The sequence below is a fragment of the Periplaneta americana genome, chromosome 9, assembly GCF_040183065.1.
Source record: "Periplaneta americana isolate PAMFEO1 chromosome 9, P.americana_PAMFEO1_priV1, whole genome shotgun sequence".
Taxonomy (NCBI): domain Eukaryota; kingdom Metazoa; phylum Arthropoda; class Insecta; order Blattodea; family Blattidae; genus Periplaneta; species Periplaneta americana.
Genome location: NC_091125.1, coordinates 104,669,974 through 104,691,639, shown reverse-complemented (window position 1 = coordinate 104,691,639; position 21,666 = coordinate 104,669,974). Strand labels below are relative to the sequence as shown.

The 21,666-nt window shown below is 34.7% G+C and overlaps 3 protein-coding genes across 5 annotated transcripts in view; 1 reads left to right on the top strand and 2 right to left on the bottom strand.

Annotated features, from left to right (window-relative positions):
- Bap111 (Brahma associated protein 111kD) overlaps positions 1-21,666 on the top strand; it is a 643,372-nt gene that overhangs the window by 61,771 nt on the left and 559,935 nt on the right. The window lies entirely within an intron of this gene.
- The window catches only part of LOC138706346 (nose resistant to fluoxetine protein 6-like), a 123,126-nt gene that overhangs the window by 8,339 nt on the left and 93,121 nt on the right, over positions 1-21,666 (bottom strand). The gene's annotated exons all lie outside the window — the stretch shown is intronic.
- LOC138706345 (nose resistant to fluoxetine protein 6-like) overlaps positions 1-21,666 on the bottom strand; it is a 60,201-nt gene that overhangs the window by 8,041 nt on the left and 30,494 nt on the right. Inside the window, exons 7-10 of the mRNA XM_069835517.1 lie at positions 21,240-21,397; positions 15,636-15,807; positions 8,050-8,240; positions 4,076-4,220 (exon numbers count right to left, since the gene is read on the bottom strand). Of these exons, the coding sequence (XP_069691618.1) occupies positions 4,076-4,220; positions 8,050-8,240; positions 15,636-15,807; positions 21,240-21,397 (666 nt within the window). The remainder of the gene's footprint in view (positions 1-4,075; positions 4,221-8,049; positions 8,241-15,635; positions 15,808-21,239; positions 21,398-21,666) is intronic.

Genomic DNA, 21,666 nt, shown 5'->3' with positions numbered 1-21,666 from the left:
AACCTCATAAGTGACATCAACATGGCATCACTCATGAGGCAACTATGCAAGGAGATAATGGGGTAGCGTGGGACGTTCCTTTCCCTCTCCATTGCATACCTCTCTGACTAGTAACATATTTCACTTGATGTTTTCTTGATGGACACTAAAGTCACATGCATTGATGTAGATATATATAAATTTAGTAGTCCACACCTGTGGAGTAACGGTTAGCGCGTCTAGCCGCGAAACCAGGTGGCCCGGGTTCGATTCCCGGTCGGGGCAAGTTACCTGGTTGAGGTTTTTCCGGGGTTTTCCCTCAACCCAATATGAGCAAATGCTGGGTAACTTTCGGTGTTGGACTCCGGACTCATTTCACCGGCATGATCACCTTCATCTCATTCAGGCGCTAAATAATCTAAACTGTTGAAAAAGCGTGGTAAAATAACCTACTAAAAAAATAAATTTTGTATGTTTAATAATTTCGTGTGCATTCTCCAGGATGAAAAATATGAACATGGGCATGGAAATACTTCGTTTTGGAAATAACACCTTCGTGTGGATCTCGATTTAAGGGTTCTATTGAAAGTACCAGAACAGATTAATTTGTCTAACATTTGATACTCGCAGTATACTCCTCAATTTTCTAAACATGCATGACTCTTATAAGACTGGGTAATTCGTAAGCACATACGAGTCCATAGGGTCATTTATCATCCGTTTACAACGTTCTTCTTATTATTCTGCATTATGCACTGATGTCCTGTACGCTATGGTCATCAAGTGACCCCAGGCAACTTCCTAGAGCAGTGTTTCTCAACCTTTTTGATGAAGAGGCCCGCTTTTCCTCAATTTACTTTAGTACGGTCTGCTGGTCTAAGATGTAGAGTAGGACAGTAATTCTCAACCGGTGGACCGCGGCCCTTTGAAGAGCCAAAGAACAGCTAAGGATTGTAATGTGTGAAATTTCTATTTTTTTATTTTTTTTTTAAGCTAGGACCCAATTTTTTTATATAGAAAGCTCTTGTTATTGCAGAATCCTCGGACCTCATCTCATCTCACTACATCTCGCCAAAATATTGTAAAAAAATTGCAAAAAATTGTAAAAATTGTAGAAAATTACTAAATTGTAAAACTGTAAAAATTTGTAAAAATTGTAATTGTAATACTGTAAAATTTTGACTTGTTCCACATCTTAAAGTTTCATTGCTCCTGTAAGATCTATGGAATAAAATGAATGAATGAATGAATGAACGAATGAACGAATGAACGAATGAATGAATGATGTCGCCAAGCTTCATTAGTATCAATTTAATACTCCTTGAGTTATTTCTTGAGTTTTTACTAACACCAGAGCCATAATTCGAATTTTGAGTGTCTGAGTCACCTGGATGTCAGTTTAAATATTACTTTTTTTAGTATCCGGATAAAATATGACATTTTTAAGTTCTTGAAATATTACTTTATCCAAAAAAGGTTCGTTATTTTCTTAACCATACTTTCCTCAGCATGCAATAAGTATTTCAACTTCTTAGCATTAAATTTGTTGGGAGTCTATAGTACATTGAATGTAAGTAAACGTAGAAAAAATGAAAGTTTGGGAAAATGGCTTTAAAATGTCGATTTTCGTCACGAGGACCTGATTGTAATTATGAAATACAACCAAAGGATGAATTTTGAGTACGATTATGTCGATAAAATTGGCCAGCATATGAATGAAAGTTAAATGATTATTTTTCTGCAAAAGTCGAATGTTTTTTTCTAAAACAAAAAAAAAAAAAAGTTAAAAATTTCGCCCATCTCTTCTGTTAATGGCGGGTCACTAGCTATTGTTTTAATTTAATATAATATTGTTTATTTACACGTTAAACAACTTAAAATACATTAAATGTTACTCCAAAACTCCATTCATTGAATGTTCTGCATTCTATATATTGTACATCTAAGGTCGGTTGGCCGCACTAAAATAATGTGAGGTAAGAAGGTGCCTCATCAGTCGCCCGGATTAGCTGGCTTAACGAGCTCAACAGGGTAGGTGGCGACTCCTGCTTGTCTTAACTATCAGTCATGATGATGGAACGTGTAAGTAGTTTCGAAACGTTGAAAATTTCAAACTCCAGAACACGATGGAATACTCAAACGCCTAATACTGATCAGTCACTCTGAAAGCTTAAAACCTCATGTAATGAGCGTTATGGGGAGGGAACTCATAGTAATAACAGAAAATTCTAACAGTACACTTTAAAAGATGAAATTATTATGCTGACTAATCTTTCTTTCTAGATGCCGCGACATGAACACAATACCAAAATTCTTACATATATAACAAAATATAAAATCAAGTCTTGCACACAGAATTTACCTGCATACCAGTTTAGGCTTTCTCAGATAGCGAATACATTTCACGTATTATATAGAAATTTAGGTTCAGTTTCATGTTGTCTATGCGATATTCATCCTTCACTTGCAAAACGCTTACCTGAAGAAGCCTGGTCGCTTATTGATAGAATAACACATACCAACTGTACAAAAATTGGTGAAATTTCTTAATATATAAGCTAATATAATTCAGTTCAATTTATATGCAATATATTGTAAATAACTATAATTAAGTTGAGTTAGTTAAATTATGAAAATTAATTTAATAATAGTTTCCTAGAATTATGCTACGGGAATCAAAATACGATAAATATAAGATTTAACAATATAATAAGAATAATATGAATGTCAGAGGATTTATTCATTAGAGGTTTTATATTTTATTTCAGTAAATTAATGTTGGTAATAATAATAATAATAATAATAATAATAATAATAATAATAATAATAATCCAATTCTGATTGAGGTTCTGGTTTGGTAAGTACATCTATTATCAGGAAATACACCTCACTTGATTGTATCAGAGGAAGAACGATTATTGTATACATCTGAAGTCTCATTAGTATAACATGTAGCTAATTGGCGATGTTTGCAATGTAGGGGGAAGGGCACTGGCCACCCTACACCTTTATCTCTTGGCCTAGTTGCGTCATAACTGGTGCTTTATTAGTATCACTTGTGAGGTTCAGACCTGTGTTCTGACAATCGACTAAAAAAAAAAAAAAAGTAAAAGAAAAATAATAATAGTAACAGTGGACAGATGTTAGTTACATTGTATTGTAGCAAATATCAATCAGTAATTACAGGTAGTCTGTTAAGCAAGAATTTATGTATAGAAATGAAGTTATTGTCCAACAACCACTTACTTCTCTCGGAAGCGAAGTTCCAGTTTCTAGCAACTGAAACTATATAGGATGAAGAAAATGAAGTCTTGTGAAGGGTTTAATGAGCAGGTTGTTATAATGAGACCCTGCACTTAGCTGATGATGTGCTTATCCGCTTATACGCTTTGAAAACAAGTAAAGTGCATTTTGGTAACCGTGCGTAGTATTTGAAATAAGATGTATTAAGAGAATACATGGATCGTTGATCGCTTAGTTTTAACAAGAGAGAGTTTGGAAAGACGAGGAAATATGATCATACTTATGAATACAATTACAATTTGAGAGTTGAGCGCCTCATATATGGTTCAGTAGTATGTTAGATTAGAACTAAATTTCGTTAATATAAGTAGAGAATAGTAAATATCCTAGCACAGAGCCTTGTGGTACGTCAAGTGGAATAACGATTAATAGATACGCACTGTTGGCGTTCACGAAGGTAGGAGACCATCCACGCTGAAGCATTTATCGGAAAAATGCAATGTTCTTAATTTTGCAGTCTACGTCCCCAGTGTCGAAGTCTTTTGAGTTGTCTAAAAGTGTTAGTATTGCGATTTATCTTTTATCTAATGCTTCACGTGTATCCTCAGTCACTTTAAGCAATGCAGTCGTATTGCTACGTTCCGTTCTGAAGCCTAACTGATAAGGATCAAGAATATTCCAAGTACGAGTACACAATTCATTCCAAAACTTTTGAGACAACAAAAAGAATACTAATTTGTCTTAGGTGTAACGGATAGCTTAATTTTAGGAAGGGAACGAAAAATAGCACTTTTTCATAAGTCTGGGTAATGTGAAGTCATTATGGATGCATTGAATAATATGTGTTTCTTACCTTGGAAAGTTTCTCAGTTCCTGCAGAAACTTTTGCTCTCCAATCCGTTGTACGATAGAAGAGGTAGCCAAATAAAAAGCCTACAAACCATGAGACTCCTCTTGTATGTGTATGGAAGTAACTGTATCCTAGCTGGGCACCTATTCTGAAATAAAAGAAAGACAGATTATTTCTTCAGAATTAAGGCTGTATTTTACATTCCTACCATGTCGCCCTAGGTGTTCGATTGACTATTAGGGGAGAGTCGGGTAGTATCGGACATCGGGTAATATCGGACAGTGAGTTTCTTTCATCTACCACACGATGATAGTACCTGATTCACATGGTTACGTTTCTGCGATGTCGCATAGAGAAACGTAACCATGTCATTCAGGTACTACCATATGGTGGTAGATGAAAGAAATGCACTGTCCGATACTACCCGACTCTCCCCTATATTCTCCACCACATCGAGACTCGCTGATTGAAACCCGATCAAAGATAGCTGAAATACTATGAAAACTTTCAGCATTACTTTCTTCGGAAAGATAGTAAAATGGGATACTATATTTCTAATCTTTGATTACTTAAAAACAAAAGAAACGAGAAATCTCCTTGAAATTAAAAATATCAGTGTGTTTGTATCGAATATAAACTCTTACAAAAACTATTATCACTTAAATATCAATATGAAATGTACGAGAGATATAAACTGGCAAATGGAAGAAAACTTGAGGTCATAGTGATTGTCCCTTTATTGCCAATATAATCCAATTGAACTTATGTGGTCTCTAAGATACAGAAAGGCACGTTAACTAACACATAAGTAAGAAGAGTGATAATCCTGCGTATAACACCGTGTAATACTACAAGAGCAGGACTGCAAACAAAAAAATAGAACATGGCATTTCAGAACCTATAATAATACATTCATAAGACTCTGATTATGAGAACAGTGATAAACTACTTGCTGGAGAAATCAAACATTCCTTTTCGAGGACAGAAGATGAATAGTACAGTCATTGATATTTAATTATTCTGTGATTTCTGGGAAACAGATCCAACTGTTCTGTTGAAAATCACGTATATAAACATACACATTCTGGTTTAATTTTAGAAAAAACAACAAGATAAAAGCGTTTCACGACTTTAATCCATTAATTGAAAGTACTGATACTGTCACAAAATAAAATTACTTTAAATGTAACAATAAATACTACTCTCAATTCGAAGTCTTACCCCTGAGTTCAGACATCTCGAGCATCTTAGCAGAAATATTCATAAATTATATAGAACTGACACACATACACACTGAATAATGATAATAATATATAGACAAAATGATATATTGGGACAGATACGTAGACGATAATTATTTCTATGAGAGAGAAATAAGACAGACTGAAAACCTAAATCACAGATGAAAAAATACACGCGTAACTACTCTACATATTAGAAATAGACAACTGGAAATCTACAGATTGCTTAATCATTGCAAATAACAAAGGTGGATAACATACATAGAGTTCAAAAAATGTAGCAAACCAACAACAATAACACACATACATAACATATCTAATCACTAGAATCATGCGTTTGGTTACTTTGAGTACAAGTTAGCTGTATGTGGATCATACTACCTTCGCTTGAAACGGAAAGCTCTGACTAGTCTCCCCACTCCGTTCCGTGTGATTACATCTGCTTATTCCTGTGTCTACCTGTGTACGCACTGAACAATGAGAATACTACTCAGTCTGAGAGTCTGTCACACAAGTGATTTAAAAGGAGACTATCCTACGAGTAGCTTTAATTCAGAACTAATTTCACGCCATTCAATGAAGACGAAAACAATAACCAGCTGCGTGGCTGTTGTTCAACTGTACAGATGGTTTCGGGGCCAAGGAATATGCACAGACGCTCTGGAGTGAACAAGGCTCTGAAATCAGTTACAAGGGTCGGTCCGGTTTTTTTTGCCACTACTGTACACTGCTGTCTGTTTCATTCACGTACTGAAGGCAAGCAGTGGCGGTATCATGTCGCTCTACAAACTCTATCTCTACAAGCAGTAAGAGGTGGTTTCGTAAAGAATGAGAAGGAGAACGTTTTTGTTCTGTCGTACAAAATGTAATATGTTTACTTTCTTCAACGGTTCAATTAGGAGTATATGGAAACATTAATTGCCACGCTCAATAATATATTGTTACTATAATAATAATAATAATAATAATAATAATAATAATAATAATAATTATTATTATTATTATTATTATTATTATTATTATTATTACTACTACTGATCACTAAGTATGCGTTTCTATAATTCTTTTGTACGTGCATGAATATTGATATTTTTAGATCTTCTCCCTAGAAGGATAACATTTACTTACTTACTTACTTACTTACAAATGGCTTTTAAGGAACCCGAAGGTTCATTGCCGCCCTCACATAAGCCCGCCATCGGTCCCTATCCTGTGCAAGATTAATCCAGTCTCTATCATCATATCCCACCTCCCTCAAATCCATTTTAATATTATCCTCCCATCTACTTCTCGGCCTCCCCAAAGGTCTTTTTCCCTCCGGTCTCCCAACTAACACTATATATGCACTCCTGGATTCGCCCATACGTGCTACATGCCCTGCCCATCGCAAACGTCTGGATTTAATATTCCTAATTATGTCAGGTGAAGAATACAATGATTGCAGTTCTGTGTTCTGTAACTTTCTCCATTCTCCTGTAACTTCATCCCTCTTAGCCCCAAATATTTTCCTAAGAACTTTATTCTCAAACACCCTGAACTTATTACATTATAACATTATTGGGTTTTATCTCAATTTTAATCTTTTTAATCTTTGGATGAGGGAAACTATTTATTAGTTACTCATATAATAATAATATTGTAGAAAAATTCATTCAATATTATGTGCCAACGAACTGTTAAACGCCAGGAATTGACATGTCTTAAATCATAGCCAGGAAGAGAAAGCCGAGATAAATAAATGTAAGGAAGTAAGCTACCTACTGGGGTTTGAAATATCTCGTGCTCTAAAGCCTTTTAATAGAACAGAATTTCTCAAAAGAGTAAATAACTTGTCCATAAGAAGTTTTTAATTTTGAAAAAACTAGGAATTTCTCGACCAAGTATCGAGAGAAGAATTAAGAAAATTCCTGATTATATTCAAGAGGAAAGTTGAAAAGGAAGCAAGAAAAATCGTATATTATTCACTGGCTCTTGATTACATCAGTGACATTACTGATACAGCAAAACTTGAGATTTTTATCCGCGGGATTGAACAAGATGTTAGTAGGCCTACAGGAACCACCACTGGTTGTAGTTTTCATGCCAAGTGCTATTCCTCCGTCTCCTTACTTCACACGCTGTCTGTCGCATGTAATCACTGCAGCTCGAGTTTTGGTCACCGCTGTTTTACATGGACAAACTGGTAGGCTAGATCTTTTCAGACACGATACATAGAATACATCACATCAATAACCATATCATGCAATACATTCCCTACGCAGAACACATCACTAACTCCAACCAAAACTACAACAAATAAAACGATATGAAAATTTTACCAAATTGAGCCAAATAGCCAAAATTTAAATTTCTGGAACAGTACAAAATATATCAACACACACAAACACAGGCATAACATATCCTCAAAATTCAATTGAATTTCAAACTCGCATACTGTTCGTCACAATACTACCATTACAAACACGCTGCCGCTAGTACCACACATCCTCCACCCCAAGCAACAAAATGCCGAACAACACACAAAACCTCGGTACATTATCTGAGAATGGCGGATACTACGCCGAATCTAGTCACAAAGGTTTAGTACCTTTTTTAGGTTTAATATTTAACACAATACATAATGAAAAATTGCTAGTTCATTTGTACAAGTTTTAACGATATTTCACGATTGAATTAAAAATAAATTAATTTTTAAACATATTAATAATATTAATTTACATTTTTTAAAATATTTACCCAATTTTTATGAAATTCGGGTTGTCCTTGCGGGTATAGGACTCAATAAAAGATGCAATCATTCCACCAATAGTCGTAGCAATGGTTAGTCCAAGACCAAACCTCGGCCATTTACGAAGTGACAAAATAAAAATAGGAGATAAGATATACAGTTGTGTGTCCACTGCGAGGTACCACGATGGCGTTATACACTGTGAACAAAAAAGAAGCAGATAATCGAATATATTTCGGAAATATTTACGGATGTATTTATTTATTTATTTTTTTTTCAGATTCTCATTCCATCCTGAACAGATGGAAAACCTGCTTTGGGCAACTAATAAATGAGCCGTTGAAAGAAGAAGTGGTGTATGTCAAAAATGGGTAATGAGGGTTAAAATTAACAATCTGCAAAATGCAGCGCAAAGTAGCAGCTAATATTGAATTTATATGAACTATTAGTAGTCAGTGAATAGCACGAAGGATATATTAATTACTAATTTGTGCTGTATTTTACAGAATCTTTACTTTAAACCTCATTACCTAATTTTGACTTACACCACTTCTGCTTTGAACGGCTCAAATGTACATACGCCAAATAGAAATGATCGAGACGATATTCAAATACAAACTGCTGAGCCATTTATACACGAACCCACACTTTGTAAGTCGACATTGCGATAGAAAATCTGAAAAAAAAAAGAAAAAAAAATACAAGTCTCCAGGTATCGATCAAATTCCTACAGAATTAATACAATAGGATGGAAACGCATTATCTAGTGAAATTTATAAACTTGTACAGGGACATCACTTTATTTTTACCAACATTTTTAACATTAACCTGGCTATACTCGGAAACACGTTATCCCCTTCCATTACAGGAGTTTGGTATTACTAGTGCAATATGTAAACAAATCTTTTTACTAGCTATAGGAGGAGAGAAAAGTAGTGTATCCATTTATGTTACAGAGAAATACGATATTACGATTTTCAGTTTGTTTATTACTTTTACGGTATTTTATCAAAATACAGTAGAGTAGTAACAGTTTTTTTTTTTCACAAACTCAACTCTTCAGACGGTTTTATTCATTATATAATGGCTACTTTATTCAGAATATTATCGTACTTTCGGTAACTCTAATCTTCACTTCTGCTCAGTCCACACAGATAAAGTTATTCAGTCATGCTACACACCGCACCTGTGCGAAATAAGCAGGGCCGGGTGTTTATGGAGATCGCGAAAATCACGACATAATAGACATACAATAGATTTTTACTAATCATTACGAATTAAGTGATTATGATTAATAATATGCGGATAAAACATTCGCGACAAATCGCGAAATAGAGTTCTAATAGCGAAATATGAACACATTCGCGAATTATTATTATTGCGTCGTTTTATAGCGAATTTCATATCCTGAATTCTTTTTCAGGACTTTTTTTCTTTTGAATTTGTTATACATTCAAGTAGGCTACATTACATGGTATTCCAGGTGTTCTGATTACATTAGTGAACTCAAAAGACGGAGAATTCAACATTTCACCAATAATTTGAAAGTGTTAATTTGAGGGCTGCAGTTTTTTTCGTGTTTAATAAATGTGTGTTAAGTACAGTCTCAATCCAACAAATATTGTCTATTAATCATACAGCATCTTTACCAGAATCCAACGAACCTTTAATGTTAATTATTTGGCAAGTAATATTCATACTGAGTTAATACTCCAATTTCAAAATATTTTCCAAAATTTCCATTAATACCCTCCAAGAGTACAAATCAATCTCCAACAATCTCCGCCGACACCAATATTAAAAAACACAAATGATAACATTAATCTCCATAAATACCTGCCCCTGGAAATAAGCTTCAATAATATAGGCTCTTTCTTCTACAGAAAACGCAACCATATTTCTGAAACACACTATACTCTGTACTGTTTACTTCATTGCTAGCAGACTTCGGCCGTAAGTTTGTGTGACTGACGGGAGCAAGATTATTAGTGAAAGGGATGGAAGTCAAGTACATTAAGAAACGCAGGTAGAATAAAAATGCAAGTAAAAATAAAGTGATGTCCCTGTACTTGCTATTTGGAAAAGCGAAATTGTACCACAACAATGGAAGGAGTCCATAATTGTAGCTATCTTTAAGAAGGGGGAAAAGACTAACTGTGGTAACTTTCGAGGAATATCACTTCTACCGACGTCATATAAAATTTTGTCCAATATTCATTTGATACGATGAACTCCTTATGTACATGAAATTATTGGGGATCATCAATGCGGTTTTAGGCGTAATAGATTGATTATTGATAAGATTTTTTTGTATTCGACAGATATTGGAGAAAAAATGGGAGTATAAGGGCATAGTACATCGTCTCATATTGACATTTGCGATTTTGTTATCTTCTTTCAACAAATTGCACACAGCTGCATACCAACTGTTTTTTGTATAACACTGTGGGATCTGTCTTGCACCTTATCAGTCTATGGTCCTTGCGGTGACTTCACAATAATTGAAGACCTCCCTGGAAAAAAGGATGTAACATCATATTCTTTAAATATGTGATGTAAAGACTTCGAGACTTCGGACCCAATAGAGCACTTCAGTGGGAAATCCTCATAACGGCGTACTGAGTATAGTGGTAAAGCGTACAGTGGTAGGGGGTACTGTAGAATGAATGCCAACAAATACGTAAAGAAAAACGCTCTGGATTTGAAGGTTCTGACGAATAATTTGGTTTTCATACAAACTGTGTCTGAAACTATTACACGGTTAGAAAAGTCAGAGCAAGAGATGCCGGAAGCCCTCAAATTAATTTAGAAAATGATGCAGAGAATTAATGAGACATCAAGTACACCGGTTACTGAACTGTAAAACAGAAGTGGGAATCAATTTTATGTAAAAATAAGGGATATGGAACATTGTGTAACATAAACAGCAAATTTGTGGATATAGTCACCCGAAAATAAAGGACTGTCTCTTAGAGAGTGCAATGATGTTAGGTTTTTTCGTTCTGCTCCTATCACGTCATGCGACGTAGAGCGCAGCTTTCTACAGTACAAACTTTGGCAGATAACCGAAAAAAAATTTACGTTTGAGACAATGAGAATGTATCTTGTAGTAGGTAGATTGCAATTCGGTACTGTAACTGCACTTCCTAAAGACGACAAATAGGATAAATGAAAAAATTAAAATTGCTGCATGCTTATTTACACCATTAACAATGTGTACAATTAAACACAAATGCTTATAAAAGACAGGAGAATAAATGCGTTTCACATTCTTTCGACATTATCATTGTGTAATGTATATTTACTTTCAGAATGTACATGTGTGTGTTTCCCCATACTACCGTACTCTACTCTAAATAGCAACGTTGTTACCTCTACACATCTCTATCTACCTACAGCGAGTCAACAACCTATAGTGCGTGCACAGTAAACTTATTGTATCGGGTACAAAGTCTCGAAGCCTGGTGATGTATATGGAAAAAGTAATTTTAAAGCCTTTAGTTTTAAAAATACATTATTGCGTTCAGTGGCTGAATATACAGGGACATCACTTTATTTTTACTAACATTTTTAACATTAACCTGGCTATACTCGGAAACACTGTTACCCCCCTTCCATTACAGGAGTTTGGAGTTGCTAGTGCAATATGTAAACAAATCATTTTACTAGCTATAGGAGGAGAGAAAAGTAGTGTATCCATTTATGTTACAGGGAAATATAGTATTACGATTTTCAGTTTGGTCATTACTTTACAGTATTTTATAAAAAAACAGTAGAATAGTAACAATTTTTTTCACAAACTCAAGTCTTCAGGCGGTTATATACATTATGTAATGTCTACTTTATTCAGCATATCACTAACCTAACTTATTCCTGAGAATTTTGTGAGCACTTCCGTAAGAAACCCCAATTTCTAGAGCTAACTTCTTGACCGACTTATTAGGACCTCGCTGCATCCTTTCTCTAGCATCTTCTACAGCATCTTCTGTCACCTTTGTTGGCCATCTTACACTTTTCTTCCTTTCTGTACACTCTGTTGCTCTAAATTTATCTAACAGAGTAATGACATTTCAAAGAAAATATTCCGTAATGATGTAATCAGGAAATTGTGAAAAAAAAAACTGTTGTTCACATTCGGTTATATTGTAATTCCAGTTTCCATCATCGTCCCTCATACCTACAAATAGTAAAACAAAACTCTTGTTTAAATAATGCTGTTAAATACTGTACCATATTATAGGGTGCCGTACTTTCGGTAACTCTAATCTTCACTTGTGCTCAGTCCACACAGATAAATTCAGTTATGCTACACACCATACCTGTGTGAAAATAAACTTCAATAATATAAACCCTTTCTTCTATAGAAAACGTAACATATTTCTGAAACACACTGTACTTTGTACTGTTTACTTCACTGCTAGCAACAGCGGCCGTAAGTTTGTGTGACGACGTTAGCAAGGACATTATTGAAAGGGGTGGGATTCAAGTACATTTAAAAACGCAGGTACAATAAAAATTGAAGTAAAAATAAAATGATGTCCCTATACTTACATCCTTGTTTAGTCAAATAGTTGTGATAGTAAATATAGGCGTAATGAAATACGCCCCTGAAGTTATTTGCCTTTCTTCTGGAATATGACTTACAGTTTTTTTGGTTACATTCTTACTCCGGGGAGGTATTCAGTTGTTTCCGATATGTTCTCAATTATTTTAATACCATAGGGCAGTGTTTTTTAAACTGTGAGGCGCACCTACCTGGGGAGGCGTTAGAATTTATCAAGCGAGGCGCGAGAATTTACTCGATTTTTGTACCGAAATTGTAAAATATGCATTATATTCGAAATAAAACAAAACTACTCAGTAATGACATTTTTCTTTTCATTGGTCCTTGATAACAATCAGATGCATGGGAAGTGCAGTCTGGCAACAGCGTCCATGACTTAGCGTGATTGTAACTAGAGTAGACGAGCAGCATTAGTGACTAGTGTCACCAAGTGTAGTGAGGTTTAGAAGCTAGTTCCACCACGTCTACTTTTCATTTGAGACTTACTAATCCCCATTTCAGTTTGGTTGATAGGCTTTCCCCTCTACTCACACTCTTTACCATCCGTGAAGGAGAAGATGCTACTGTCTATCTTACTAACGTTCGACTAATTGACTTTGAACATTGTGGAAATTCTTAGTATTGAAAATGTTTACCGGTAATCTATATTTTTAAGATCTATACTAAGCGTTTGTATTTCATTTTATTGCTGTTTATATCAACTGACACATTAAAAAGCTACTGAGAGCAGAAGATAAATGTTTTCTTCACTGCTAGTTGCTACTCTACAGCATACACAACGAGACAATCTGCACTGTGTCACTCTCCCCTGACTTCATAATACAAACTAACATCCCTTAATTTAATTAATTATTAGTTGAAAATATTGTAAGAACGACACTAAAATATACTGAAGCATTTAATTGTCAAACATCTGTGTCACTGTATTTTATATCCACTTATGTACTTTATTTAATATTTTATTTTCTTGTATGTACAACTTGGGGGAAGGGGGTGCAGGTATAAGAGGTAACAGCTACCGGTCTGTTACTGACGGATTCAGGGCAAGTAGAAGGGGAAAGAAATGCCTTCGCATCCTCTCAACTTGTATGAAATGTCGTTTAGTTCGTGAGTGTGCTATCCCAATGGATACGTTTTTAAAAACTGGTACGTATTAGAAACGTGAACTGGACAAGGCCGAAATTAGCGTTTTCGAGAAACCAAAACTGAAGTACAGGAAATATGATGAGAGGTATTTGGAGATCGGTGCCATCTGTAGCTACTACTGTCAGTAATGAATGTGGCGTCTGTCTTAAAGTTTTGGCAGCAGAGAGTATGCTACCTAATAGGCATAACCTGAAGCGACATGTTGAGACTGTATGCAGCAATTTACAAGATAAGGATCGACAGTACTTTTCCCATAAAGCAACGGAAAGAAAACGTCATACAAATGTATTTTCTCAACAAGTGTCTGTGCTGAAAACATCAGTATTAGAATCATACAAAGTAGCATATCGTGTGGCACGTTGCAAGAAACCCAACTTCATAGCCGAAAAACTGATCGGAATTCAGAAATTGATGTGGTTGCTTTTCGCAAATTCTTACCTTTATGAAACTGGATTTTCATCCTTGGCAGTGATCAAGTCCAAATATAGATCAAGAATAAATCTCCAGAACGAGATGCGCATTGCCATTTCAAAATTTGAACCCAGATTCGAAAAACTGTGTGAACCCAAGGAAGCTCATACAACCCACTGATCTGGTTGAACATTATGCCAGTAGCCGTAGCCAGTTAATAACATCTGTTTTTCTGTTTTTGCTATGGGTTGTGAATGGACAGCGCAAGTGGTAAACATGTTGGGTCCGATAAGTATAATATACAGGTAAGTATCAAATAAGTGTAAGTTTATTACAGTCAAATTACTTATCAATAGTATACATGTTGAACCATTAAGATATTATATGAAATGGTGTATAAAAGTCTTTGACAAACGTTTTCGCCATAACCATGGCATCTTCAGGTCATATTAAAGGAGAACACAATAACAAATGATGAATACTTAAAATATTCAGGTTAAAACAATCGTTAAAAGTAAAAAAACAGGTGTGGTAAGCAGTTTGCACATATGCTATTAAAATATATATATATATATATATATATATGTATATATATGTATATATAGCATGAAATTGACACTATATATATACCTACGGCCTATACTTAGGAACGAGAAACCAGGTCTCCAATGTACGCGGCGCCCCCCTTCATCCGGACATCGGGCACGGTATCAAGGTCACTCTTTCGGACCTTATGAGGGCCAGTATTTAATATGAATACTCCCCTTCATACAGACCTCAACCAGATTGGACAACGTAGGACCAATCAGATGCCAGAAGGAGAACCTACGACCTATCACCGCAAGTACTCCCCCATCGAGCCTACTATACACGAGCTCGCAGACTATTTCCTTATCCAAAAATTGCTCTGAAGATGACCACAACACAGCGGTCGAAACGTCAGCCACCAACACCAAGACAACGCGGTAGAAGCCCTGAAGCTTATCCACACACCAAGAGAAAAACATGCTCTTCTCGCGGGCCTGTCCACCCTACTGGTAAAGGCAAAAGATTAATTATCCTCCATATAGGAAGTTTTTTTTAGTTGGTTATTTAACGACGCTGTACCAACTACTAGGTTATTTACCGTCGATGAGAGTGGTGATAGCGAGATAGTATTTGGTGAGATGAGGTCGAGGATTCGCTATAGATTACCTGGTATTCACCTTACGGTTGGGGAAAACCTCGGAAAACCCAACCAGGTAATCGGCCCAAGGAAGGATCGAACCCGCGCCCGAGCGCAACTTCAGACCGGTTTGCCGCGGCAGGCAAGCGCCTTAACCGAATGAGCCACGCCGATGGCTTCCATATAGGAAGTGATGAGGGATTTGTTGAACAAGGAAAATTAATTTTTTGAATCCAAGTCCACAAAGAACTAACACGAGGAAATGAATTTAAGAATATTTGTAATGACATGTCATTATTTCAACTTACTGAGTCCTCAAGATTTACATAATTTTGAACGTGAAGTAATGTAGACCACCAGTTGTCTACACAGTACTTCTTTTCAGCGATTCCATATGCATAGTCCCATAGAGGACCACTTCCAAATTTGTCTATGATTGATGCGTGGATCAGAACAGCTATTCCCAATAGTGGAGTGAGTCTGTAACACAAGAAGTAACAATCAAGAAAATTAATAGAATACTACAGGCTGGAAATCGTAATTAAAAACCCTGTAAATTAATTGTTGTCAATAGAGGGGGAAATACTTTGAACCATTGGTATGAAAGAGATAACTGTTCTCGGGTGTCTGTTGGAATCCGATTTTGGCTCATTTCACATTTAAGATTTTTTCGAGGTTTTCTCAAACTGTAAGGGAAATGTCAACCAATTCCATTACGAATTCTCGAACTCACATCTTTATCGTCCTTTCCATCGTTGATAGGTGCTCCAGTATATTTAACACAGCGTCGTTAAAGGCTGGTTCACAATCAAGCGGAAACGAAAACCAGAACGAGAACGAGAACAGAAAATTTGTTAAAAAATATATATTTAAATGTGGGAATTCACAATTAACGAGAAGCTTGCCGGAACCCGTGAGGTTGCCCAAATTTGAACTTTGTCGTTCTCGTTTCTGATCACAGCCTACTAGATTAATTCTGTTGCCATGAAAAAGCTACTTGATCGTTGTATATTTTGTAGCAAGAAGGCCAAGGCATAACTTTCTTCTTCATGCATTGTTTCTAACTAACTCGAAAATTCAATTTCAATAGAATCACTTTCAATATATGCTATGTGTGTATGTGACCAGATTACCACGTGAATTGAATTCTTAAATATTGTGTGTCATAAATTCTGAAGTTTGTTAACCTGTGTTTATGTTGGTTGGTATGTTCTCATGAGAGAACGGCATTGATTAATTATACACTTATAATTTCAGAATTTGTATATCTAGGGTATTTGTGCAATAGAAGGGAAAACGAATTGTAAGGATGTGAAAAAGCAATTCAGTGATACTTTCGCCATGTTGGTAAGGTAGCACATAAGTAAACCCACTGAAAATAACAGTGTATTAATTCTAAAATATAATGTCTCACAAAATATTGTTGTTCATGTTAATATGTGTTATTACGAAATTATATCTGTATAATCATGTTGCCAATGTAGTGTGTGTGTTAAGCCTACTGGAAAGAACAATCTGTTAATTTTTTTAATACATGTCTCTCAAAATATTATTATTAAAGTACAAAAATTATTTATTGCGAGATTATAATATATCTATATTCTGTATATAAAATAATATAATTTATATATTCTGTATTTGTAATATGTAATTTTTCAAGTCTTATTTAAAAATGGTATATACAGGGGTCAAAGAATGAAAAATCCTCCAATTTATATTGTGTATATATATATATGTGTGTATATATATATATATATATATATATATATATATATATATTTTAGTTGATATTGATTCTTTGGTACGACCGATAAAGATGTAAAGTTTAGTTCTCCATGACATTCCAAGAGGTTCAAACTGGGAGCAAGAGAAGTCGCTATTAAATTATATTATCGTTAACAGTCTTTAAACGTCAAGTGAAAGCACACATGAACATGAATTACACGAAATGCAGGGTGCGAATTAAGATTTCTGATAAGAAGATAGAATACTAGATAGAGAATACAATACATAACATTATTATTATTATTATTATTATTATTATTATTATTACTGTAATGAAATGTAAACATTGAAAGTTGGAATAATAAAGTAATGTATCACGACTGGATCACACCTTTACGGCTTAGCGCTTGGTCGCACTGAGTTGCTCGTCTTGCATCTTGATATAATAATAATAATAATAATAATAATAATAATAATAATAATAATAATGTCCATGAGCAGGCTTAAGATATAAATGTGTAATTCCTAAGTTATTGGTTGTTGTCAGGTTTCCGTTGATGATAATACATCAATATTATTTTCTTTGCTTACTTTATACTTTATAAAGTATACCCGTATTAAAGCAATTATATTTTGTGAGGGGGATAGAAGTTATCCCTGGCAGGGATGTTAATATGAATTTATGAGAGGGGAATAACTTTCCAACAAGAGTGAAATCCCCCCCCCCCATACTACCGTTAATTCGCACCCTGATGAAATGTATGACAGCACAACTTTAGATCAACATAGAACATTGAGTCAACGCTGAACGGACGTGAAGGATAGAGGTGTATGTTTTTGTTTAGCTAAAATTCAACACAATGCCAATTAAAAGCAAAAACAGTTGAACGTAAAGGAGTCATTCCATGTGAAATCGAACACCTATGAAACATGACAACTTAATATTTGCTCCAATTTTTTTATATATTCTATTGATGAAATTAAATAACCAGGTGTAATTTTTTCGGACTGAGACAATTATTTAGTCATTTATGAAATGTTACTTTTTCCGTAAGTTAGGATGCAACGTATTATGAAAATGGTTATACTGAAGATTCTATAAATCGTAGAAATTTCGTATTTATATCATTTTAAAGTGCAATAATTGCAGTATTATATACTAATTTTTAGTCCGCAATCAAAATATAAAATGGGCCCCTTTTAGGGGGTTATATTTTTAAAATACGTTTTTATATATCAGGGGCGTACTTCTAAAAATGGAAATAAATATCATTATATTCTTTGGCATGTTTTACGTAGAACTGCGTTGGTTTTAGAACGCTATTCGAATAAGAAGTCGCTATGCAAATAATTTACTGATGGTGTGTTCGGGTCGGAAGGCTCGGATTGAGTGAGACCGCGCGCCGGAACATACAGCTGCGATAGCCGCAGCGAGAGTAAGTAATGCATTATCAGCGGTGCGGTGTTACTTTACGTAAATAAACAGATAACCTCTAGTTCTAAAAGAACGTAATGTCCCTTCAACACTTAGCAGTTTCCCTTTAATTTATCTAACAATATTTCCTAAGTCTTAAGTATCGTGATGTGTTGTGTGCTTGTGAAATCAAACACCTGTATACGAAACGTGACCATTTAGTATTTGCTTAAATCTTCTAAAATATGTTGTGCAGATCAAAATAAGAGGTCTGTAATTTTTCCTGGGATCATACTTTTATATTTTACTATTTATACTCTTTTAATTATATGACAAATTCATGCACGACGCAGTATGAAAATGCTCATTGTTAAGATTCTATGCATAATAGACGTGTCCACACCTGTGAAGTAACGGTCAGAGCGTCTGGCCACGAAGCCAGGTGGCCCGGGTTCGAATCCCGGTCGGGGCAAGTTACCTGGTTGAGGTTTTTTTCGGGGTTTTCCCTCAACCCAATACGAGCAAATGCTGGGTAACTTTCGGTGCTGGACCCCGGACTCATTTCACCGGCATTGTCACCTTCATTTCATTCAGACGCTAAATAACCTAGATGTTGATACAGCGTCGTAAAATAACCCAATAAAATTAAAAAAAATCATAGACGTTGAGTATTGGTGTTATTTGAAATGGGAACAAATGGAATATTATATTAATTGATTTCTTGATGGGGTTGTTTTAGAGGGTCACTTTTTAAACAATTATTTTTATAACAGCTTATCGGTACTTTAAAAATGCAAAAAGAAAGTACAATCTATTATATTTTACATAGAACTACGCTGATTTCAGGTTGCTTTCGAATATATTGAAGATGTATGAGAGCTTTGTGATGATTGAGAATCGCCAATAAAGAAGACAAAATTATCTAAAAAAATATCCAAAACAAAATATGCAGAAAGTTACAGATACACTTAAACATAAAATCTTTCATATCACAGAAGACACAACTTCAGTTGAAAATTCAAATAATTCCGATATAATACAGAAATTGATAAACTTATTTCATGAAACAGACGACAGAAATCTCAAAATACATATATTAACAATTTTTGAAAGTTGGTCCTACAGTAAAATTCAACAACATTTTAATATCACCATTCACAAGATATGAATTTCTAAACAAGTAGGAGCAGAAAAGGGGATTTTGGTTACTCCTAATCCTAAATCGGGGAAAAGTTTGGGTACATTTGTAGTAGAGAAGGCTGTTCAACTTTATAATTCTGATGATGTGAGGAGGGTTTATGGCTGGCAAAAAGAATTGTGTTTCAGTTGAAGAAGATGGAAAGAGAGTTCACAAAGAGAAAAGGTTAATACTATGTAATCTTAAGAAAACATACCAGTGTTTCAAAGAGCAATATCCGTATATCAAAATAGGATTTTCAAAAATTTTCAAACTCAGACCAAAAGAATGTGTACTCCCTGGAACAAGTGGCACGCACTCAGTTTGTGTCTAAGTTCTCATGAAATGTTAAATTAATGCTTGATGGAATTAATAATATCATTTATAATATTCCTTTTAAATGTTTATCATTAGCGAATACAAATAACTTAGCTATATTTTCTACTCAAGGTACCAACAAGCATAAGCGGTACGAGGTATCTTACAACTTCATTCTTTTGTTCCACTGACACAATCTCAGGCCATAATAAAGAACTATTCACTTCAAAGTGAGAGTAAAGTGGTGGACATTAAATAGAATTGGTTGTAGGCGATTAGTTTTAAAAGTGCAGTGTTGTGTAAACTGTAGTTATCACTCTTACAAGTGTATATTTTACAAAAACAATATTTAAATACAGTACTATATTACATAAATTACGCGAAAGAGTGATATTCTGACAGTAGAACAGTATAAAGTGGTCACACGACTCTCATCCAGAGCTGCACTTGCACATCATCTTGCAACAGTACTTATGCAGCCCGCGCACTCAAGACGCGCAGCTTGGTGAATCATTTAATTATTCTTCAACAGTTGAGAGTAGTGTTCTGATTTTTTTAAGGGTGGTTAAAATAATTTCTAGGTATTTAAGGTTTTTTTTTGTAATTTTAAAGAAAGCCGCAGCCGTTAAGACATATTTTTATGTGATTAAATGCTTTTTAAAACAAAGTTAACAAACTTACTGTATATTTTTATATTATTATGCGAAGAACAAAGTATGTACTATCACCTTTAAATTGAGACAAAGAGCAAATCTCTGTGATGATTATTAGTGGAGATAATCACATTTAACACTAATGATGCTCGAACTATGTCAGAATCTTTGATAACACATATCTACTACAATAATCGATATAGACAACAATAATAAAACACGTATTTACTTTTTCAATCCATAGAATGAACAAAATTTGTTTTATCTAAATCAGAGACACGAAGTCAATTCGAGGTTAAATTTGTGCGATTTGACGTGGAATGACTCAAAGCACATGGCATTTTTTCCTCTCGATGTCTGATCTTCAGCTTTTTTAAATTGAGTTAAACTTGGCATGCACTTTGACTAAGAAGTCCATTAACTGATGTGACACTATGTAAAGATTAATCTTTAGGGGCGAGCAAAGTTTAATAAAGACAATAATTTTATTCGTTTTGGTTTTCTTTAGTTGAGTTGCCGAGATCTCTGAAAATCTAGAAGCAAAAAGGAAAATCCGGACAACGCCGGGCGCTTTCAGCTTGTATTTGATAAGTCTAATATTAAACTTATGATATTTTTTATTTACCTCAGAAATCGATGAAAATAAAACAGAGGGATGTTGAATGGTTTTCCTGTATCCAATCCTTTCATGATGAGATAGCATAGCAACATTCCGCTCATTACAAAGAACGTGTCAACTGCAAACGGTAAATTTCCAACATAAAGTTGTGGCCAGTCTCTTGCCTGAAAGAAAACATATATAGTTATTCAAAAGAAAGTAAAATTTTATTTTCGCAATTTTTTTTTACCTTTACGTCGTGCGCGGGCATCGAGCTCTTGGCATGGAATAAGCAGCCTGTTGGATTAAGAAAACAGTGGTGCATAAACTTCGAACGGAACGTATAGCTTCTATCTGTCTGATATTGTCTATATTGTCTGTAAAAGAAAAGTACTAACACCAATTTCTTAATATTGCAGTTGTGTTTTAAACGTTAATAACATAATGAAGAGTT